Source organism: Crinia signifera, chromosome 5 (assembly GCF_055691185.1).
Source record: "Crinia signifera chromosome 5, ASM5569118v1, whole genome shotgun sequence".
In the NCBI taxonomy this organism is placed as follows: domain Eukaryota; kingdom Metazoa; phylum Chordata; class Amphibia; order Anura; family Myobatrachidae; genus Crinia; species Crinia signifera.
This window is the reverse complement of record NC_139221.1, coordinates 262,667,798-262,692,501: the sequence shown is the minus strand read 5'-3', so window position 1 is coordinate 262,692,501 and position 24,704 is coordinate 262,667,798. Positions and strand designations below refer to the sequence as shown.

The following is a 24,704-nucleotide window of genomic DNA, read 5'->3' as shown; positions in this document are numbered from 1 at the left end:
ATTTGCTATGTTAAATTCTTGTAACACTAAAGACACATCCTGTCCTTAGTGCGACAGTAACTGTCCTTAATGGTAGTCATTAGAAGCTTGAGATATAACCAGCAGCATATGACTTTTGTCTCCTATGCATCCTGCTGCTGACTGTAACAATTGTCAAATTGCCGTTGAAGCCTAAGGACCACTAGAGGGCACTATTTGGTAATCAACTTGTAATGAACTAGAACTGTCACAGCGACTAATAAATTGCAGTGTGCTTTTTGGTAATTATGAATTCCTAACTAATCATTCAATGACAAGCTTGCAGAAGCAGCAGTATTGTGTAGGTTGCATGCACAGTTATGCTAATGTTCCACTGTATTTCTTGGGATGGGACCCTCCATCATTATAGCCATTTATTATAGGAAACTGTATTCATCTAATCATAATTACTGATGATGAGGAATAATTAACTTACTTACCCTCAATATTATTATTATATACTGTAGAAAAAGCCAGAAAAAAAATGTTTTCATATATTTTAAAAGGAACAATTGTAGTACAAAATAAATGACATTAAAGGTACCCATAGACGGTCCGTTCCCGGACCGTCCGTTTTGTACTATGCGATGTGCGCTCCCGCGCATCACATAGTACGGTACAAAAAGTATGTGCTGCACATACTTTTTGTACTAGCTAAACATCGGATCGCATTGCATGCACTAGGCATGCGATCCGATACGATGCATGCTAATTAAGACCCAAACGGATCCGTTTAACGGACCGTGTATGGGCCCCTTTAAACATATTTGATTGTTATGACCAGAATGCTTCGTCGCCCACACATGCGCTTTGTAAATATAAATGCTGTTTGCACAGGAAGAATTGGGAAGCCTTGCAAGCTGTGATGTACTTGCGCACTGTGTACCACATTAATTCTTATTGAACAAGGAAACACAGATGATCTTGGATCACCGACACTCTTGGGATCACTCATTCTCCGAACATCTTGCAAGTTCCTCTTCCAGCACTATTTGTCTGATAGACCTGTGCTTTAATTGTCACCCTGAAGTAATTATGTAGCACATTTTAGTGGCTGGGGCAGAATAACTCTCTGAACGGTTTACAAGCTTTAATTCAGCATATAGGGAGATTTAGTAGTGTTGTGTCCTCTCTGTAAAGACATTGGCATAAAGTAAATAAAACTGAAGCACTTTTCTAGTTTAGCAATGTACTTGACATGTTTTAAATGCTATTTAGAATTGTACTGATTTCAATTAAAAATTATGTAATTTGCACACCTTGCTAATTCTTGCCCATGGTAAGCTGTAGCTGGCAGGTTAAGTGCCCAGAGCGATGCAATTTCTGCCTGCGGTAAGCCCATAACTAGCCCCGGAAGCACTTGTAAACAATGGTTTCTGTTCAAATCTCAGCAGGTTATGGACAGAAATTTGCGTTAAGTATATAGCTCTGGACACTTAACTATGGAGCTATTTACCCCACTGTAAGTTCCATGGATAAATTAATCTGCCCCTTGATGTTCATCAGTCTGCGGGAAGAACACATTTTAAATGGAGGAAGTTTAGCGCTATTGCAACACTCCCTAGGAATGGCCGTTCTGCAAAGATGGTGGCAAGAGCACAGTACGGAATGCTCAGAGGTTCCGAATAAGCCTAGGATGGCAGCTGAGGACTAACAAAAAAAAAAATCACATATCTGCTTACGAGTCTATAAGTAAAACACTGAAGAACCGTGATCACGAGTGGACACCATAAAATTTTGCCACTGCTGCTCTCCCCAATAAATATTGATGCATGTTTAAAGTTTGCTCAATCTGGGGTTCACCAGTACCTGGACCCCATGCTGTCATTGGGGTAATTTCTAAAGCTTCTGAAAATGAAGAGGCAATGTTGCCCATAGCAACCAGTCAGATTCATATAATTTCTCTGTTGCATCCAAGAAAATGATACAGAGTCTCATTGGTTGCTATGGGAAACATCACCTTTTAATTTTTAGAAGCTTTAGTAAATTGACCCCATTGAATTTTCAATGTATTTAGCAGGATAATGTAAGGCTAGCTGGCCAACAATTGATGCTCTACAGGACAAAAAAGACTGCATCTGTCGGAAAAGGCTAAATCTTGGCATATGTTGGCTGACCACCAGATCACTTGGTATCAAATTACTGGAGCCAGTGATCCAAGTTCTCATTATTATCAGTTCAGGATATTATTGTACCAATGCTTTTATGCATGTCCTCTTTTAAAATTGAATTAAAGCACTATAGATTTCCAATAAATAATCCTCATCTAAAACAACTCCAGAAGAAAATGTTGTTCTTTTTATCCTCAGGCAATTGAAATAGATATTTTGGTATTCAGCCCCACTTGTTCGGGTATTTCCTTGAGGATATAAGCTTTTTTTTAGTCTGTTTTATAACTGATTGATGGAACTAAGTAACATATTTTACTTTACATCAATTCATTTACATACTCAGTTTTCATTTGGAATATCTTTTTCTTAAAGTTTCATATCCAAGGACTGAAGGATGGGTGTGTTATAGGGTTCCGACAGTCATTAGCCCAACGTCGGGATCCCGACTGGCCGGACTTGCAGGCTCGCTGTGGGCACGGTGGCTCGCTACGCTCACCACCTATTCTATTCTCCCTCTATGTGGGTCGTGGACCCCCACTGGTGGCCGTCAGGAACCCGTCTGTCGGTGTTTTAACAGTTGGAATCCCGATGTTGGGTAAATGACTGTCGGGATTCTGACTGTTGGGACCCCGTCTGGCACCCCTGAAGGATAATTGGTATCCTATACTTCATGTATTTTTTTTGGCCATATCTACTGTATGACTCACTAGATATGTTCGTGGTATCATGATTTTAATTTGCACTTCATTATTATATGGTTATTTGACTTGTTATTCTCCTTTTAATGCTTTAAGGTAAGTAACTCTGCTTGTTTGTATCCTGTTCATGGACTTTTGATTTTCTTTAAGCTTTGATTTGAGGCTACATTTAGGTTTAGTATGCCTTAGCAGTTTGTTCAGTAGCTATTGTCTTCGGCAAATACAACAATGAAAAATGCAGAGACCCATCTATTATTAATCATTATATAAGGCAAAGAATGCTTACTAACAGGATTGTCTGTATGAACAGCAAATAAAGCTGTTCCCTGTTATAGTGGTTGGTATACACCAAATAGAGCTCAGCATTTTGTCCAAATCTTGGAAGTGCAGCCCATTTTTGGTACACTCGTGTGATAACCACTGTACAGTGCATATCCCAAATGAGTATCCATTTAACCATCAACTCCGGAAAACTTTTCTCCTCATCTCATCACACACTATCCAGCTGTTTCTTCACTGACCTAGAACAATCAATCAGAGTTTATTGAAGTTTATGGAGGTTAATTGGATAACTCCACTGGTTGCTTTCCTTCTACCACTTTCTAAAATGTTGGTCAACATGGGTTGTCTTCTGAGACAATAGCTGCCTATTTACTATTGGCTGCCCTGTCAAAAGCAAAGGCATGGGAGATTGTATACAGGTGATGCTTTCTCAGGACTGGACTCACTTATAAACTAATAAATTATTTCAGCAAATTACATCTACCACTAGCTGTGCCTCGCTTGTCCAGTATCACATGGCACCATTTGAGGATAACGTATGTGTTACCACCCCCGTAATTGCTCCTATTCCATTTATACATGCTCCATCAGGCCAATGAAACCTTCCAGAAATGTGGTATCTCACATATGCGCCTCGTAGACATGATGTAGCACATTACCATTAGAGTGATGTGCTTGAGTCTTGTTGAGATTACAGGGGGTCAGATGTACTATAAGCTTGAAAAGTGATAAAATTTCGAGTGAAAAACCACCAACCAATCAGCTCGTAACTGCCATGCTATAGTCTGGGTTTGAAAAATGACAGATAGGATCGGCTGATTGGCTGGTGGTTTTTCACTCTCAATTTTATCACTTTTCAAGGCTTGGTACATCTTGCCCCGAAAGTGGTAGTTTACTCTCCGCTATGATTACAAAGATGCTAATACATATCGGCGTTTCTGTTATACCTCGATAAACAGTGAAGCAATAGCAGCTTTGTGGGCATAATACCTGCTGTTATAATACATCTACCCCAAAGTTTGATTTCTGTATATAGGGTGAGTAGACTTTCAGAAAATAATCAAGTGGTCATTTTGCAAAAACAATACAATATATTGAAATCTAGTCTTTTCTGTTTGCACCAGCTGTATGGTATCTTCTTCTGAATATATATGTAAAGAAATGTCTGCCAAGGTCCTCACAGTCCAGTGCTCAAATATCCAATTAAAGAAGACCTGACTTGGCTCCATGTAAAGGGGCATCCTGAGGCATGTGACCCTGCAGGGTGGCTTATGGGGCTACACAATGCAGAAGATATTTGGAACATGCAGTGGTGAATTAGGCACCTGAAGCATATGTCTAAGGGTGGCACTTGTTGGGAGATAGCACTCTGATGCTTATTTTAGTAATGCCAGACTGGAATTTACCAGTAACTGCAAAATGTTCCCTCATTACTGTACTACTGTACCATACTGCATCTTGCGTGTTAATGGGTAGGATTGCCCCTGTACGCTGTCCTACTTCATAAATATGCATACAAAATTCTAAACAATTTTTATTCTATTAAGTGGGCAATCATGAAATGAGGGCTTGTGAAAATAATTAAATTTGGCAGAGGGGAGCAGCCATCACTGTTGTCCATTCGGTCACCACAACCTCTAAATCTGAGAACATTACAATATATCTTGCTGTAGAAGTATACATGAGTCACTTCTATTCTTGACGTAGATGACACGGCTTGTCTCCTTCTTTGAGAGCTACTCCTATAGAAATGTTTATGTAACTTGTCAGATGAGGCGGGAACCTCAATGGAGACTCCCACATAGGTCTTTGGTATTTTTCCTTCTGATCGGTCAAATCGAGTATTCATTTGATTAGTTATTCCACGTTTGTGCCATGTTTCTTCGAAATAGCTAATCGGGCATTATTTTCTATAAATGTGTGGCCCTTATTTTAGACATTGCACACTGTGTTTGATATTGATGATACACAAATAAAGCACTTTTTTGGGAAAATCAAAGACATGGATCAAATATTTCCAGATAGTGTTGGACTGGGGCCCACCAGGGAATGCAGTAATGGGGTACCATATTTAGGGGAGTGGCCAGCCTCCAAAGGGGATGTGGGCTTGGATAACCATTAGAGCGTACTAAAGTGTTCCTTGTAGATAAGTGGATATTACCAGTTCTCCTGAGGTCCTGGATATTCTTAGCAGACAAGTCAATTCGCATTTATGAGGAAGTGGATTGTGAAACAAAATCCACAAATATTCTCTTTCCTCTTATGAAGTTGCTTATACTGGAAATTGCAGAAGACCAGCTCCACCCCATTACCTTCATTCCTGGCTGTGCCACTACATCTGGACTATCTTCTGGGCTCATGCATTTAAATAAGGTCTTTGCAGATATTATTTTGTTTAGGCTAGGTCGTTCATCTAGCAGTTTGCTTCTTCTCCTCTTTGTTCCCTGTTATACATTGTCTAATGTTGCAAGGCATAGACCGCTGTGTAGAGGCTGGTTAACTTAGTAAATCAGTCTGCTTCCTGAGGAGCATAACTTGCTGGGCAGTGTCCAGCAACATGCCTAATACCTATGTGTGCCGCATGACAACAGGAGCACAGGGCAGGCTGTAAAAGGTGTGAATGCATAACTATCTACAGTACTTACCTGATACCAACCATCTGAGAGATTTAATTTTAGGATAAGCCTCTAAGCAGGGCCGTAACTAGGGGGGGCTGGGGGGTCACGCGCACCGGGCGCTGGAGGGGGCGCTAGTGTGAGGTCCAGGGACGGGCAGCGGGGTCCTGGGGACGGGCAGCGGGGGTCCGGGGACTGGTGGGTTAACTCCGGCTCCTAGCGCTGGTGGGCGGGAAGCAGATTTTGAAAAGACTTGCCGGACGCTGATTGGCTGAATTCAGCCAATCAGCGTCTGGCAAGTCTTTTCAAAGTCATCAGCGCTTCCCGCCGCCAGGCAGATAGCGCTAGGAGACAGTGAGTGAAGGCTGACGCTACACCAGTCCCTGGACGCTGCCTTTCCCCTCTGGCTGCACACAAGTATGTTGGCAGCGGGGGTCCAGGGACTGGTGTAGCGGCAGCTTTCACTCACTCGTCACTCGTCTCCTAGCGCTATTTGCCTGGCGGCGGTAAGCGCTGATGATTTCGAAAAGACTTGCCGGACGCTGATTGGCTGAATTCAGCCAATCAGCGTCCGGCAAGTCTTTTCAAAATCTGCTTCCCGCCCGGCAGTGCTAGGAGCCGGAGTTAACCTACTCCAGTCCCCGGAACCCCGCTGCCTGTCCCCAAGGCACTAGGCAGTCATTTGACTGCCTGTCCACAAGGCCCGCCCCGGGCGCCGAAACACCTAGTTTCGGCCCTGCTCTAAGCTAGTGGTGATCAGTGCATAATATCCAATGCCCCTGCAACATTATGAGATCTACAAAAACCTGTTCAAAATGAGAATATTTTGTCATGGATGAAAGAGGCTTTTTTCAAGATCTTTGTTAAACATGATGTTAAAAGATCAAAATCTCTTCCATCCATGATTGTAAAATATAGGTGTATATTTTTCAAATACAGGCCAGTGAGTATGCAATGAACGATTCTCATTACCACCAGTGGTTAAAAAGGGTTTCTGTCATCTGTACTTTAAACTCAATTTTGACTGTCATTCACAAAAAGCTGCGTATTACTAATCTCTAACTAGATTGTTTGTCTTATCGTTCAGTGTGTATTCACAATATCGTTTGTCCAGGACATTACACAACAATATCTTTAACTGAACACATCATCTAGTGTGGGACATTATATCATTTTGATGGCATAGAGGTCCTGAAATGGAATTGGGCTCCTATGGCATTGCTAGCTTGTCTTCAAAAAGTGCAATTTTAATAACAGATGGGAATCCTCTTAGGGGCACTGTGGAGGAAACGATAGAAAGTGCTTTCCCGGAACCACATTGAAATCTCTATTGCTATAATATCATTGGCTATAGCAATGTTTTTCAACCACTGTGCCGTGGCACACTAGTGTGCCTTGAGCTGTTCTTAAGTGTGCCCCCAGATCTAGAGATGCCCAAACCAGTTTACAGCCACCACCTGTTCAAATGTTATTTACTGGTCTCTTCTTTTCATGTAAAGGGCCAATGTATTTTATTTTGTTACCTGTGGGGACCAGTGTGATTGATTTTGATATGGGGACCAATAGGTTTTTTTTTTTTTTCCTGTGGGGGCCAATATGTTTTGCCCTGTGGTGATCTCCTGGTGTGCCTTGGCAATTTCAAAATCTTATTTAGTGAACCGCAAGGTAAAAGGTTTGAAAATCACTGGGCTATAGCTTTAATATTGGACCAGGTAAACTCACAACACCTATGAAAAATATATAAATAGCTACTGGGGTTTTTAATGTGCTGTATATTGGATACCATTGCTTCTTCATATTGATCTATGCCGGCCCTTTCCAATCTGCAGCTCTCCAGCTGTTGTGCAACTGCAAGTCCCTATATAGTGTGGCGAGCGCAGCGAGCCACCGTGCCCGAAGCGTGGTGAGTGCAGCGAGCCCCGCGAGGGGACGCGTTCTCATAAGAAAAACGGGAGCCCAGATATTACAGAAATACCCCGCTTTCTTTGATCTATTATGCTTTGCTGATCTTCCGTTTGGGATCTATTCTTCATATGATTGTTGCAATAAATGTTTAATTACGCAGCATATGTGGCCTAGTGGTTTCTTTGTTGCCCTCCTGTTGTATTGGATGGGTACATCACGTTGTAATGATGGAGTACTGATGAAGACAACAATTAATTATATACCACTTGGACAGTTACTTAAATACAGGGCAGTGGCGTAACAATAGTCCCGCAGACCACGTGGTTGCAGTAAGTGTGGCTGTCGGGAGTCTGCGGGGCTGTCGATGCACTGTTGCTGGGGTCCGGGACTAACCTTACCCGTCTGCTCGCCACCGCCGGGACCCGCATACTTGTCTGCGGTCCCGGCTCTCCTCCTGGCAGGCTCCAGTTAATGAAAAAAGCCCACACAAAATGTCCGCCTCCTTACAGCAGACATTTTTTGAGGATGCTAGAGGTCTGCTGTGGGGATCATTTTCATTAGCACTGCAGGAACCAGCCAGGAGGAGAGCCGGGACCGCAGACAAGTAGATCTTCGGGTCCTGGCCACAGACCCGGCAGTAAGGCAGGTTTGGGGGTGGGGTGATCTGCCCAAAATTTCCAGAGGAGGGGGGGGGGGGGTCCTTGGAGCTCCGTTTATAGTAACACCACTGCTGATACAGGGGAAGACCAGAATCCACATTTTTATCTGATAGCTTGTTTATTAGATGCTGATTTATAAATTGGAAGGTACTTAACCTGTGGTGAAGGCCACCATGAAGTACTTAAGAGAATAGAAAAGTCGTGGTTTTCATTTTGTGTACATTGATTTCCCGTCAGTTGATCTATCCGTCCAATGCAGTGCCCCTGAGTAACTCGGCAATGCAGAAATAAGCCAGACTGGCTGGAAAAGTGGCAAGTCTCTGCTTAATTACGGAAGGACTGAATGCTGCCCCCTGTGAAGTTGTTTTTTTTTGGTTACTAGACCTAAAAATTATATTTTCTGTTGCCTCAAAACAGCACCAAAATACTTTGTCATTGGGGCATATTGATAAACAGACCCTGTATTCCCATTTTCAGCATTTGACTTTCTAGTTTCCCAGCTGGGATTGCTGACCAAATTTATATCTAACACATAGCCAACAAAAGCTTAACAATGAATAGAAGGCACTGTAATAACACATATCTAGAATTAAAACAATGCATTGGTATTAAATTTAAGTACGTTTTATAACAATTTGCACATATCTTAGAGCAAAAAAATAAAAGCTTTTAGAATTTTCTCCTTAATTTGTGTTTTAAAATGAGACCTTTTCAGCTTTTTTTTTACAATGGCTAATACTGTAATGCATTCACTATTTTGTAAGATAAATCCGCAAGGGGACTGACTTATTAGTATAATGCAATGTGTGACAACTCAGAGCTACCAATTATATATTCCATCTTTCTTTCTGTAACCATTAAAGTTACAGAAATACATTTGACACCTCACTGGTTCATAACAGTCTGTGCACAGTCTGTTATTAAATAAGCTCCATTGTGCTCCAGACTAAGGGCCAGATTCTCTAAGCTTCAAAAGTGATAAAATGGAGAGTGATAAACAGCCAGCCAATCAGCTCCTACCTGCCATGTCACAGACTTTGTTTGAAAAATATCAGGCAGGAGCTTATTTGCTGGCTGTTTATCACTCTCTGTTTTATCACTTTTGAAGCTTAGAGAATCTGACCCTAAGGACCAGATGTATCAAGCTTTAAAAGTGATAAAATGGAGAGTGATAAACAAGCAGCCAATCAGCTCCTACCTGTCATTTTTCAAACTTAGCATGTGACCATGGCAGGTAGGAGCTGATTGGCTGTTTGTTTATCACTCTCCATTTTATCACTTTTAAAGCTTGATACATCTGGCCCCATGGGCGGTATTCAGTTGCAAATGGGAGGTATCCCCTGGCTTTATCGCCCGGGGTTATTCACTTGGACCCCTGACTACTCCCGATTAGCCTAAATAACAGGCGTTAACTCACAGAATCAGTGAAAAGTGCACAGATTAGTGCATTCATGTGGTTGAGGCAGCCGTTAACCCTGAGTTATTAGTGATTTTTATTTCTGACCTGCTGAGGCAGGTGTAAAAAAAAAAAAAAAAGCCAAATTTCGGGGGCTAATTGTATAGCCCTAGGGGATCAATCAGCCCATAGTGGGGCAGTACGGATGGTGTAATGGTTAGCATTACTACCTCACAGCCCTGATGTCATGGGTTTGATTCCCACCATGGCTCTAACTGTGTGTAGTTTGTATATTCTCCCCTTACTTGCATGGGTTTACTCCGTGTACTCTGGTTTCCTCCCACAAACCTTAAATATACTGGTAGGCTAATTGGCTCCCAACAAATGAACCCTAGATTGTCTGTGTGTGCATGTACATGTGGTTGGGAATATAGATTGTAAGCTCCACTGGGGCAGGGACTGATGTGAATGTTTAAAATATTCTCTGTAAAGCGCTGCAGAATGTGTGCGCTATATAAGAAACTTTATAAATAAATAAAAATAGTATTAAACTGCAACTAATTGAATTCCACCTAAATGACCTGGTTTAACAGTATGTGATGATTGTAAACCTTTTTGCGTTGAAAAATCTATTTTTAGAATATACAAAGAAAACCAATGATTCACATCCTGAGATGGGGAGCACATACTGTTATGGTCTACCATTATGTAGTGGTCTCCAAAGCTCTCTTACGGGTCCGAAGTGTCTCTGCCACAGGCTGTGTCTGTGTTACCACTCTACTATTTAAGTGGCCTGTTCCTCTGTCCCAGCAATCCATCTTTCCGTTGAATGTTTTCACAATGCTTTGTGCTCCAATGGCAGATAAATACAGCCCTGGCTGTATTCTGTTGCTTTTTCAGCAGAAGCTTGGCTATTGTGATATTTATCTGAATTCAAACAAGGCTAATTAAAAGGGTTGCTGACAGTTGTTGTGATCTGACTTTGACTGGAGCTTGATGGTCATTATGGGTAAATAATGAACCAGGTCTGCAAATGCAGCAGCTGCCAACTTGGGACAGAAGAACGACTATTGCTTCCAATTTAAGGATCTATCGACCGTTTCCCTGCTCCCTGCAGATCGTCTGCAGAAAACTAATGTTTTCTGCTGCTGTGTATTGAGGTTTCAGCTGTTTTTTGTATACAGCCCATAATTTACTTCTTTAAAATTTAACTTAACTCATTATTAGGTTTTCAGTACTAGCAAGTGTAATATCTTGTGTCTGGTCTTTACAGCCATAAAATACCCCTCTTTTTTATATTAATAGTTAGTTTTCAAAGCATATGTTTTAATATAATTAGATTCAAATTTGACTACTTATAGTGTTCTTATCCTGCAAGTGGAGAATGTCTGCTGTTTTTGTGCTCTTTACTGAAATAATAAAATTGTCCTTAGATTAGTTTTTTTGGATGACTAATGAATTTGTGCTTTTGCTGGTAATTGCAAATGTTTCCTTTTTTTTACACATTTCACGGTTTTAATAGTTGGATTTCCTTTTTTTCTGGTCTGTTGTTGATTTTTCTTATTTAAAAATTTTTTTTAAGGGCAAAAGATGGAATCCACACAGAGAATGTTGCATCAGATTATGATATACAGGTAGAGTATCCCTTATCCGAAATGCTGGGGACCATTTCGGGTAAGGGATTTTTACGGTTTTTGGATTTTTTTAAATTCACATACTTACCTGGTCTTTCGCCCCCCCCCCCCCCCCCCCAGGCTTCAACTGGACTTCAGGATCTTCTTCAGCGGTCCCAGTGGTGCATTGTGTGAGTTTGCAAACGCACCGGTGATGTCACCGGTGCACCCACGCAGCGTACTCCTGGGACCGCTGAAGACACCGAAGAAGATCCTGAAGGCCGCCATGAACATCAGGGGACTTAATAAATATTTAAAAAATCATGTTTTTTGGAATATTTCGGATAAGAGATCTCCAGACTCAACCTGTATTAACGGTCTTGAAACCATAAATTTTATTATGCTACTTTTATGCAAGTGTTTTCCGCATGTCTCAGATCAGTAGCTCACTTAGGTGGGGCCAAATGTTCCTTCTATATCATGTTATTGTGGGGCTAATTTTGAGTCTGACGCAGTGACATCAGTGTGTGTGTGCATCTTTCTAAACATGTAATTTTATGTTAAATACGCCCATCCTGTACATCCTTGCATCATATTGTACAAGGACTTTGATTCTTACTTTGTGCAACAATCTTGTCTGGTGCATCATTAGACACAACCATTGGATGCCCCATCAAAACATATGCGTGCTTCACACATGGGGGTAATTCTGTAAGGTGAAAATTGCTGCTTACTGAGCGCTAAAACGCTGCCCTGCCGAATGCCTGACACCCACCCCCACCGCCGAATCCCCTCGGTACCAAAAGAGGGGATGTGTTCACTACTGACTTTTATTTCCTCTGGTGTCTCCCAAAGATGGGACAGGCGCTGACATCATGTGGCATCAACTGCCCACCCCCGACAGGCATCAACCCACCTGTGTTCCCATAAAATGCTTGGCATTCCCATGGGCTGGCCCTGTTGTTGGCCCTCTCTTCCCGCAACGAACAGCCCGAGGAGTTACCCGGCTGCTCGTTGCTGGGGTTACCACAAGTGCAAATCCGTGTTTGCGCATGCGCAGACTCCCAAACATCGGAACAGGGCCAAATTTGGCTCCTTCTGAGTCTTGATGAATCAGGCCCACGGTGCAGATTCTCTGGAATATAGGGGGAGTTGAAGTGAATTGCGCTGCTGGTATAAACAATAATTATTTATTTAGAACACACTGGTTTGGCTGAATAAAGATGAATGCTGGACACACTGTTTCTTTTGTAAATTTTATAGAAAGAAAATATAAAAACAATAGTACATACATATACACTTATTCTATTATATAAAAAACAATGCTAAAAAATTAATCATGCATTGGGGATCCCAGTAATGAAAGCTGTAATAGCTTTTATGAGGTTCAGCAATATAAAGTGATTCAGCAAGATTGTGCAAAAATATGCTTTGATAATAATTTGCAGTACCAGATAGGACCGGGGTAGAAAGTCCGATTTTAAGCACAATGTGCGTGTTGGTTGACCGGTAATATGAATTTGCAGGGAATAGTTTACAGTCACAGATTTTGTATAATGCTCACCCTATTGCGGGGGTGTCTCCAGCGAGTGGTCCCAGTGGTTAGGGGGGTAGAGCTCCTTCCAGATGTAGCTAGTACTCCTCTCGGCAGCGCGCCGGTGTGACCTGCTCGTAGTCAGGGACGGATTCACCGTCCTGACCATGGCGGTGAAGGAGTAACTTCAGCAGTGGATGGATTGCTCCGCTCTGTGTTGATCCAAAGGATTTGTCACTCACTGTAGCGTGGAGAGCGGCTGGTGCAGACAGCTGGTTGCCAGCAGCGAGGGGGGGAGGCTGCACTTCAGCTGATAGTTGGATACGAGGTCTGCAACGAGCCAGGGAGTGAGCCTGTGATGTAGTACTCTCGGTCAGCGTGGAGCGGCTTGATGCCGGCAGCGTGGAAGCAAGCTGCACTTCAGCTGAGAATCAAGCTGGAAGTTGGCTGAGTGGGTCTCCGATACAGTTGTAGTGATGACGTCAACGTATTTCGTTCCCGTAGTCGGATGGGAACTTTTTGAAGACTAGTGACTTTGCTCATGTAGAGACTTTATTTATAGGCATGAAATTGCTTTATTATCCAATTAATCAAATAATCAATTAGGCCAATTTATGTTTCTTTTCAGCAGAGAAAATGTAATACTAAAAATAATAAAAATCAATAATAGATATGGCTATTTATATTGTGAACAGTGTGTCCAATGAACATATGTCTTATTTTATGTTCTTTTTTTTTTTCTACTGTGAGTCTAGACGGGCTCACAGAAGTGTATTCTGCAGCTGTAAAACCTTGCTATTTATTAATTTAATTCATTTGAATTGAATCAAACTACTAAGCGCCAGGAGGTGTGTTTCGAGGGGGTTCTTCTCAGCTCCACTTCGGCCCACACTCACCCCCTGTCCAGATTCTCTGGAATATTATGATTTTCTAGCACCCTGCACCTGCCACATCCAGTGCAGTTCTTCTTTCCTGCACTGGATGTGGCAGGTGCAGGGTGCTAGAAAACCATATTTGATATCACTCATCTCTAGCACACTCTTGTCTGTATTTTAACGCTAAGATACTGACAAGAGTGTGCTAGATGTACCAGAGCAGAGAGTGATGCCCCAGACAGAAAAGCAAAAATTCACAGGTTGTAACAGGTGCAGGGTGCTAGATTGAACACCATACCCTACAATGTATGTGATTTTAAGCATTGAAGTTTGCAACCAGTTACAGTGGGGAGCGAAAGTTTGGGCACCCCAGGCAAAAATTCATGTTAATGTGCAAACAGAGGCCAAGGAAAGATGAAACAATCTCCAAAAGGCATCAAATTACAGATTAGACATTCTTATAACATGTCAAAAAAGCATTTCCATCATTTACACTTTCAAAATAACAGAAAAAAATGGCGTCTGCAATAGTTTGGGCACCCTGCAGAGTTTATAGCATGCACCGCCCCCTTTGGACAGCTGAGACCTGGCAGTGTCATGGATTGTTCTCAATCATCGTCTGGAAAGACCAGGTGATGTCAATCTCAAAGGTTTTAAAAGCCCAGACTCATCTGACCTTGCCCCAATAATCCGCACCATGGGTTCCTCTAAGCAGTTGTGTAGAACACAAACTGAGAATAGTTGACACGCACAAAGCAGGTGAAGGCTATAAGAAGATAAGCGTTATCAGATGCCCATATCCTCTGTTCGGAATGTAATTAAGAAATGGCAGTCATCAGGAACAGTGGAAGTTAAAGGAAGATCTGGAAGACCAAGAAAAATATCAGAAAGAACAGGTAGCAGGATTGTGAAAAAAGCAAGTTAAAATCCATGTTTGACTGCACGATCCCTCCAGAAAGATCTGGCAGACACTGGAATTGTGGTACACTATTCCACTATAAAAAGATACTTGTACAAGTACGGTCTTCATGGAAGAGTCATCAGAAGAAAAAACTTCTACGTCCTCACCACAAAACAGCAACACCAACAGCTTTTTGAAGTTTGCAATGGAACCTATAGACAACCCTGATGCGTTTTGGAATCAAGTTCTGTGGACCGATGAGATTAAAATAGAACTTTTTGGCCTGAATGAGCAAAGGTACGATTGGAGAAGGAAGGGCACAGAATTTAATGAAAAGAACCTCCGTCCAACTGTTAAGCATGGGGGTGGATCAATCATGCTTTGGGGTTGTATTGCAGCCAGTGGCACAGGGGGGTGGATCAATCATGCTTTGGGGTTGTACAGGGAACATTTCATGAGTAGAAGGAAAAATGGATTCAATAAGATTCCAGCAAATTTTGGACGCTAACTTGATGCCATCTGTGAAAAAGCTGAAGTTAAAGACAGGCTGGTTTCTACAAATGGATAATGATCCTAAACACTAGGGATGCCAATCCCGTGGCATTTTTTCAATCCTGGAATTCGGGATTGAAAAATGCTCAATCCCTGGATTGGCTTCCCTATTACAAAAACATACAAATACAAAACCCGCAGGTAGACGGGAGGATGGAGCCTGTGTGGGTGGCGTCGGGCGATGGTATGAGGGTCCGGGAAGAGGGAAATGCAGGCAGCCTGGGTGGGCGGTCTCATGGAGGCAGCGGGAGGTAAGCACGGTGCATACACAACACGAGGCGTCTGTTGTGTGTTCTGCGCAGCGTGACCTCTGACGTCGGCGTAAGTAGCCGGGCAGCGTCTGAGCACTAGCTCAGACGCTGCCCGGCATTAGACTATGCATGCATGTGTGGTCTAATCCTGAAATCCCGGGATTGGAAAGTACAATCCTGGGATTGTAATCCCGGCGGTTTAGGGGCCAAATTCCAGGATCCCGCCGATCCCGGGATTGGCCACCCTACTTAACACACCCCAAAATCCATGGTGGATTACATCGAGAGGCCAAAGGTTTTGTCATGGCCTTCACAATTTCCTGACCTCAACATAATTGAAAATCTATGGATAGACCTTAAAAGAGCAGTGCGTCACAGACAGCCCAGGAATCTCAAAGAACTGGAAGACTTTTGTAAGGAAGAATGGGCGAAGATACCTCAAACAAGAATTGAAAGACTCTTGGCTAGCTACAGAAAGCGTTTACAAGCTGTGATACTTGCCTAAGGGGGCAGTACAAAGTTTTAACTCTGCAGGGTGCCCAAACTTTTGCAGACGCCATTTTTTGTTTTCTGTTATTTTGAAAGTGTAAATGATTGGCTTCTTTTTGCACATTAAAATAAATTTTTGCCTGCAGTGCCCAAACTTTCGATCCCCACTGTATGTGACATGCCCATAGAACTCCCATAACACACCCATAAGACAATGCGTCTCTGCATCAGAGTAGATGCCTCACAGTTTCTACCCTGGAACGCGCAACACATTTCTGAGACCATGCATTCATTGAATGCTGTACCTCTATACAATCACATTTTGGGCGAGATGTACTACGCCGTGAAAAGTGATAAACCACCAACCAATCACCTCTCAACTGTCATTTTTTTAAAATCCATCATTTAACATGGCAGTTAGGAGATGATTGGCTGGCACTTTATCACTCTCCATTTTATCACTTTTCAAGCTTAGTACATCTGGACCTATGGGAAGCAGGCTCTGAACATTTACCATTTCCGTGACTCTAGACACTGCCTGCTACTCAGAGTCCTGTACAGTATCTCATCAGTTTGTATAATGATCCCTTAATATACATGGAAATACAACATATTACTGTTTGAATGGACCCATAGGGCCAATGGAGTTAAGGGCCAATCTGTTTGACAGCCCGACACTGTGATTTCTGTGATATGGCCATTCATCCTTAAGGGCAAAGGTGGTGAGAGATGCAGACATTTAAATGCCACAGTATGACCATTCACACCTTTCACTGGCAATTGAATTCCCCTCATTTAATTCCCTTCTTACCAATATGTCTGTCTCTTGTTGTTTATCCGTCTGATGTAGTTTCCAGCATTTGTATATGTACACTTTCGATCAATACAAACATTATCTTCTATACACTTTTTTTAGCCTAGTAAAACCATTTAGGGATAAATTTACTAAGATGTGTATTCTACTTCTCATGTGATGTTGCTATGGGCAACCAATCAGAATCTGCTTATTTATTTAGCACCCTCTAGAATATAGTAGACAGGATCTGATTGGTTGCCCATAGCAACATCGCATGTGATGTAGAATTCGTATCTTACTAGTTTTCCCCCTTAGGGGGGTATGCAATGTCATTCGAGCACCCGCAGCCATCTCCCGACGGTGGCTGCGGGGCCCTATTCAATGCTGTCTTCCCCGACAGCATTGAACAGGGGTTTTGCGCAGAACGAGCCCGACATCACAAGCTGTCGGGCTCGTTCTGCCGAGAAAAGCCGGAAATAGGCGAGCTCTCGGCCGGAGCTCATCTATTTCCGTCATCAACTCGCGGCCACGCCCCCTTCTCGCCGCATTGAATCCTGACTGCCGAGCTCCAGGCGAGCTGACCGAGAATGGGACAGGGGCACGGCTGTCGCGCTAGCTCGACAGCCAGGCCCCTAGTGTTTTATATTATATTGTATTACACCGTATAATCGTATTTTAACATTAAAACATTTATTTTCCTGGATGGTAACTTTTCCATAAGAGAAAACAAGAATAAGTGCTTGGGATTGCATCCAGCATGTTATTCATTTGTCTCATTTATTTTGTACAGTTTTAGGAACCTAGATAAAATCATTTTCTCTAGAAATTCTGAAAATTAAAAAAGTGACCACTGGTGCTGCTATTGATTTCCTATACGGGCTGCTGACCAGGATGTGTTAACAAGGGGTTATGTTATGGTGGTTTATATTAGACCAGATCATCCTATTGCTGAGCATGTGTTCAAGAGTTGTTCGTCTGTGTCACCAAACCCCAAGAGAGCATCTGACATGGACTGTGCAGCAAAAGCTGTGATCATTTACAAATCAAACATGGCACGGTCTAAACCGATTGTGCACGGCAATCGCTGTTAAAAAAAAAAAGACCAACTAATTGAACATGATAAAGTGTAAAGTTAATTAAGACCCTTACATTTGTTGATTGCTTTCACAGGATTATATTGTTCATTGAGTAGCAGCATTCTGTCCCAGCTGTCGCCTGGTTAGCGAATGTCGCTGGTAAACAATAGAGACACCATAACACGTCGTAAATGGTCCTTGTGACAGCAGCCCCTTGTGAGGTTGCATCTGTAGAAAATGATTACAACAATTGCATTTTAAAGACTGTTTAGAAGGCTATTCTGGTGCCATTGGCACTCTTTTTGGTGGGGGTCTGGTTAATGCAGATCTGATCCGTCCAGGAGACACAGTGATTTAGTGTTTATGGTGGCACTGGGTTAAAGTTGTTTTTCTCTGATGCTTTCCTCAATATGCTCTGGAATATGGAGCATAAACGGTCCCCTTTAACACTCGGATCTGGTGTTGCACCTGCCTTTTTGTAAGCAGCATTGTGTGTCTGTAAAAAGCATGAGATATCTGTTGGTAATTCCTATAACAAAGTATATGGGATGTAACCTGTGCTGGCATATTAACAGTTTCCAAACTGTCCGACAATCACAAAAGAGTGCCGATGCCGCCCAGGTGCATCAAAATAAATATAACTTTTGTCTATCCTGTATCAAAGTCACAAGCTGCGTCTCAGAGCATTTATATATACAGTAGCAGAAATCTGCTGCTTGTTAAGCTGGGTACACAGTTTTCAGTTATGATCACTCAAATGCTAGTGTTAAAAGCTCCCGATCAGCCAAGTAGTGTGCACCCTGCTTGACCCTCCTATACACTGTGCTAGAAATCGGTCATTGTATCATTATACGTTGTACGATTATACAGGTGTGTACCTGGCATTACATTCAGATTTGACTCCAGCATAAACTTTGCTGATGCGCTGTGTCTCTCTTTCCAGCCGGCTCACCGGGGCATGTGTGAGATCTCGCTAGCATCACACGATTTCCCGAGCTGGCAGCAGCCACTACAGTCGCAGTGAGTGGTGCATCAACACCAACAGCTGTTGACAGCTGCAGGTGTTGGAACAGTCAGGGCCCAATGGGCTGGCACATCAGTGTATTATCTTGTAGATAGCAGAAGCAATGACGGTGCATGGCTACCCTGTCCTTACACATTTAATATATGGGAGAGAAGTGGGATCTGCACACACAACGAATACTGATACCACTTTCTGATCCATAAGGACTAATCTTACATTTACACCTGAGCGGATTATTCAATCACGGCCAAATTTTCTGACAGGCGAAAAATCTGCACTCTACGACCGGTTTTAGGGCAAATTTGACTAGTCCTATTTAATCCTCGTGCTGTTTTTTTTTTTTACCTGGACAAATCCAGCATTGGCGAAATTGTGGCATATTTACGAGGTTTTGGCTGATTTGCAGGCATTTTCGCGCATGCCGAGTCTCCCAAATAAAAAAGTGAAATGGCATTGGCGAAAATGTACAAAAAAATGTATACTGATAGGCGAAACGTTGCAGTTTTTTTTTTCTCTTGGCAAAAAATTTGTTTCAGATTGAATACCCCCTCCCCTAATATCTTGTCTTGTGATAGAACATGGAGACCTGCAGTCCAGTCAGACGATGACCGATAGCGGTCGTCTTATGTCCGATAGGGAGGCAATTGATTTAGAGCAGATTATCATTATTGCATTGGACCAATAGTTCCTTGGCATGGTTTACACTAGGTAAATACAAGTGATCTACAAATTGGTTGTTGCAGTAAAGTGTAAATGTTGCTACTAAAGGCCGTACTAAGTGTTTTACAGATGAATAGAATTTATACTGTGCGATAGGGCTATTTATATTAACATAATTGAAATACAACGGTATGGCCAGATGGCATAAGTATGGTACAGTCTATTCTTGGTCACTTTTTGGGCTAATCATGACAACAACATTTGAATAACCCCTTTTGTGACAGCACAGCAGCAGCATGGTGAACATGTGGTGCAGTAGGTCATTGCTGTGTTTTCTCTTTATGGGGTAAATGTATGAGGCAGTGATAAAAGGGTAGAAGGCGGCCTTGGCAATCAATCAGCTGCTCTATATAATTTTATAGTATGCAAATTCTAAATGTTACATCGATGCTGATTTTCTTCACAGGAAGAGGAGCAGCAGAACACGAGGACATGCACTGAAACTAGAGGGAGGAAGATTCAGGGGAAATGTGAGGAAGAATTACTTCACAGAAAGAGTAGTAGATAAGTGGAATAGTCTCCCATCAGAGGTGTTAGAGGCAAATACAGTAGTACAATTTAAACATTCTTGGGATAGGCATATTGATATCCTTACAAAAAAAATAAGGATCAAATTTGGTTTGAGGTAACATGTTTAAAAAAGACTAGATGGGCCAAGTGGTTCTTATCTGCCGTCAAATTCTATGTTTCTATGATTTCCTGCTATGGGCAAAGTCTCCACCGGCTTACTTATCCGCTCTTATCCCTGCTTCATACATTTACCCCTATGTTCTCTTTAGATCTGCGTAATCATTTTGTTTTACAAGCAATGATGCGATAATGCTGATGGTTTTATTAGTTCATGAGAATACAGTTGGCACCAACACCAAAAGACATTGACACTCGCATCACCAGTTCTAACTGGTGAAAATGGTTTTGGTACTTATGTATTATCTGGGCTCCCATGTTAAATACACCCCATTTTTTCATACCCCTACTATCCAACTATGCATGGAGTTGATTTTATATAGTGTGGCGAGCCCCGCGGTCTCATAAGAAAAACGGGAGCCCAGATATTACATAAGTACCAAGGTTTTCAATGTGTCTGGTTGGAATCTTTTTTTTTTTTTTTTTACTTTACTGTTGCATGATGTGAAAATACAGCTAACTATGCCGTAAAGTAGACCTTTTTTTCTTGGATAGAGGTGGTCCTCTGCTATACAAGAATGATCTCTATTATCTAGAACAGTGGTTCCCAACCTTTTTTCTCTCCCATACCCCTTGATTAGGCTTTTTATTTACGAGTACCCTTAATTTCAGCATGTATCCCAGGTTGGGAACCACTGATCTAGACTCTGGGACTTTTTTTCTGTTCAGTGTTGACAGGGGTCTGAGTGCTTTTCCGATGCCGGCTAAACATCCTTTAATGCTGATTTTCAAAAGCAATGCCAATGAAAGGACATATACACTGATAAGTGTTCACTTTTCTCTCTGTGTGTGTGTGTATGTGTGTGTTTCAATGAGTTGGCCACAGGATGCTGGTGCTTGGTATGCTGTGACAAGAAGACTTACAGCGGCATCTAAATGCGCAGAATCCTGACACCTACTACATAATAATTATACCTCTCTTCTGCTCCCCCCTAACCCTCCATAACTGCAGCCTAATGCTAAGCCCCCCTCTCTGCAGCCTGACCCTAACTGTACTCCCTTATTGCCTAACCCTCTGTTTTTATTGCCTAACCTCTGTCCACCACCCTGCAGCCTTCCCCCAACTTTACATATACTGCCTAAACCTAGCATCCCCCAAACAAAAGGTATAACCCTAATTAGCCCCTACATACTTGCGTTTGCATACCTCCCAACATGACCCATTCTAGGAGGAACAAAATGCTCTGTTCCTGGACTTCCTTGCCAGTGGCAGTTGTAGAGGTGGGGCTGCGGCACAGTCCAAAATTCTAATAGGGAGTCACACCTACTGCTATTGAGTCCTGGACTGTGGCAGTGTTTGGGGTGGCAGCAGGTGTGACTCGCTATATTTGTTTTTTGGACCGTTCTGCAGCCCCTCCTCTGCAACTGACACTTGCAAGGAAGTCCAGGAACAGAGCACTTTGTCCTTCCTGGAATGGGTCATGTTGGGAGGTATGCGTTCGGGATGCCGATAGTCAGGATTCTGGCTTCAGCAGTGTGAGCAGTATAAGATTTGTCGGTAGTCCAACTGCCGGCATCCTGGACACCAGTATGCCGAGTGCATCCTGTTTTAAATTGATGCAACTTGCCATTAATGGAATTCAGAACAACATTTGAACTTGTAGTTGAATGGTAGAGAGCAGTTGTTTATAAAATGGAACTGTCCTCTCATCAGAAGCTAATCTCCATTAAATAGAGTGCCAATCACCAAACACACGGGTCACAAAAAGGACAACAAATGTTGGCTTAAAGATTAGGGTTACATTTAAACTATCGTGGGGTGAGAGAGTCATCAAATGTATCTTTAATGAAAGTTTAGGCAAGCTGTGGCTCGTGAGCTGCTGTGGAATTACAATCTCCAGCATACATCCCCATTCCATACTGCAATGTATAGGCCCATTACAGATGGAGAGGTGGTGCGGGTTTCTTAGGCTTCCCATACCCAGCTGAATGGAGTCTATGGGCGTGTCAATCAATGCAACATGTGGGGTCCATAGGTTTATCCCTCAGGTGACCCCTTAGCTCTTCATGGTTTGTCAGGAAGACTCACCCTTGTACAGGGAACTTGCACTACTATGACCCTTTAGAGACATGAGGTTATTTTTTGCTTATTGCTAAACTTTGCTGGAAATTAGCACAGCAGACATTGCTTTTTTTGCTGGTAATAGCAGGGCTCTCAAATCCTAGCCACAACTGGGGTTCATAATTCCACGCCAGAAGGAGGAAGAAATACTGGTGCCAGGGCAATGCCAATCTCATACTTTTTCCCGCTGTATGGGAGGGAGTGATCTGGTTCCCAACATTCATTTGGTCCATTCGTCTCCCCTCCCTCTCTGCAGCGCCTCCGCTAGGGGTACCTAGGGCTCTCCAAACAGTTTAGTTACTAGATTACTTTAGTACATGACTATAAGTGGTGAAGAGGAGCTTTCTTGTTGCTGCCGTTCTCTCTTTATTTTTAATATGCCGAAAATCCCCAAGGTCTCATTTACTAAAGTCTGGGTTTCTTTCCGTGTTTTAATTGTATACTCGGGGAAACAATCTTATTCATACTTGCCAGTAAGGAATACTAGCAATATCTAAATGGAATTCACTATGGAAGAAAGTATCAATTTTCCTGTTCATCCTACTTCTAAAATGATTAATTGCTCCGTATACCGCCTTTTTTTTTTCTTTTTTAGTAATTTATTTTTTCTATTTGCAAACCTAAGTGTTTGCACAACTGAGAGAATGCAGCTGTCAAAAAATTAACCAGCTGAGAGCCGTTGTCAGCATTAATTTTGGTCTAATAAATGGCTCTCTGTAACTATTTAGCGGGCTGTAATCTGGATGAAAAGCTGTTGACCTATGATGGATAATACTTGGTTTTGTTTGTAAGATCTGGCTTGAATTGTCATCTTAATTTGTTTCAGGTCATATCACAGAATTACTTGAATTCATTATTATGCACTGTGGGTAAACACTGCTAAAGGATCAGTAAACTATCATTGCCAGCAATTAATGGGCTGTTTTTTCCCAGTGTGCTGAAAGGAAACCGAGAGACTGGAAAATAACATTTGGCATTTCAAATGCCTTCTCAAGTAATAGGAATATTTAGTAATATAGTAAATAGTAGTAAATATTTTATTCCAATAAATAAACAGTCCTGTCTCATGAATTATCATGTTGTAATTTGCCTGCTTCATCTCCTTTTCCGCTTTCAATGATAGGGAATAGAGAGACTTGTATTTGTAATTTGTTACAGTTTGAGTATCCTTTATCTAAAATGCTCAGTTTTTTGGATAAAGCATTATTCTGTATTTCTGAATATTTAAATGTTTCAATGAGGTATATTGAGGTATAGTGCATTTATGTTGTATAAACACATCAAACACATGAATTGCACACCAATATATTTTATTTGTGCATTAAAAAAGGTTTTAAAACATTAAATTAATTTTGTGTCCTATCTCAGGCACTGAATGTGAATGCCAAGCAATCATTTTCTTGTACATATTTAGTGCCAGTACATGATCCCCAGTAGTACCAGTTACAGATGTGCCCAGTAGGGCATTTTGGAAACGATGGTTTTTGGAATAATGTGGATAACTGATATTTAGATAAGGGATACTCAACCTGTTTTTATATGACTCCTAATTAATCTGCAGCACTTTACAGAGAACATGGGGAGAGCTTCTTAGCTGCGCATAGATAGATCACTGCTTTGACTTTGAAGCTGGTTACACACTAATAGATCTATCTGCGGATCAATTGTTCTCCATACACACTACCTGATCCATTGGAACGGACATCACAAGTGGTTACAATAGCAAAAGATCATTTTCAGACAGTCCGACAATTGTCCAGTATTCTAAAACAAATGTTAGTTGTACTGAGAACCTTTCTTTTCTTGTCTTCTGCCATTAGGCGTTGGTGCAGCCAGATCTGGAAACCTTACTTTTATGGTTGGTGGAGCTGAACAAGAATTTGATGCTGCTAAAGAACTGTTGACGTGCATGGGAGCCAATGTTGTTTACTGTGGAGCAGTTGGGACAGGACAGGTATGTATTATAGATAGGATATATGGTAAAGAGTTCAGTTCTAGTTCGGGTGGAGCTACACAGTATTTCTTGAGTGTGATTGAGAACAAACTACCGGTACCTTTGAAATAAGCCTGCCTCAACAGCAGCAAAGAGAGCAGCCACATACCCACAGCGGACACCTAAGAACCTGCTGTGTCACAGACCCTGATTATTACCATGATGTGATTCTATGATTGGCTGGTTGTTTAGCACTCTCCTTTTTATCACTTTTTGAAGCTTGATACATTTGGCCCTTAGTATTGTTCAAAATGCACTTTGCTTAATCAGATCTTTTGTTTATTTAAAAAAAATTCTGTTAGATGTATGGTTTTTTTCCTACCAAATGATTACTATATGAAACTATAGAAGTTGGCTTTTGTTTGACTCCACCTTGGGCCAAATTTGATAGAATGTGAGAATCAGGAAGTGAGAGATTTAGGGAGAGTTTTCCCATTTATTTTTTTA

The 24,704-nt window shown here is 41.9% G+C and overlaps 1 protein-coding gene across 1 annotated transcript in view; it reads left to right on the top strand.

Annotated features, from left to right (window-relative positions):
* The window catches only part of HIBADH (3-hydroxyisobutyrate dehydrogenase), a 142,347-nt gene that overhangs the window by 89,723 nt on the left and 27,920 nt on the right, over positions 1–24,704 (top strand). Inside the window, exon 5 of the mRNA XM_083188943.1 lies at positions 24,085–24,218. Within this exon, the coding sequence (XP_083045069.1) occupies positions 24,085–24,218 (134 nt within the window). The remainder of the gene's footprint in view (positions 1–24,084; positions 24,219–24,704) is intronic.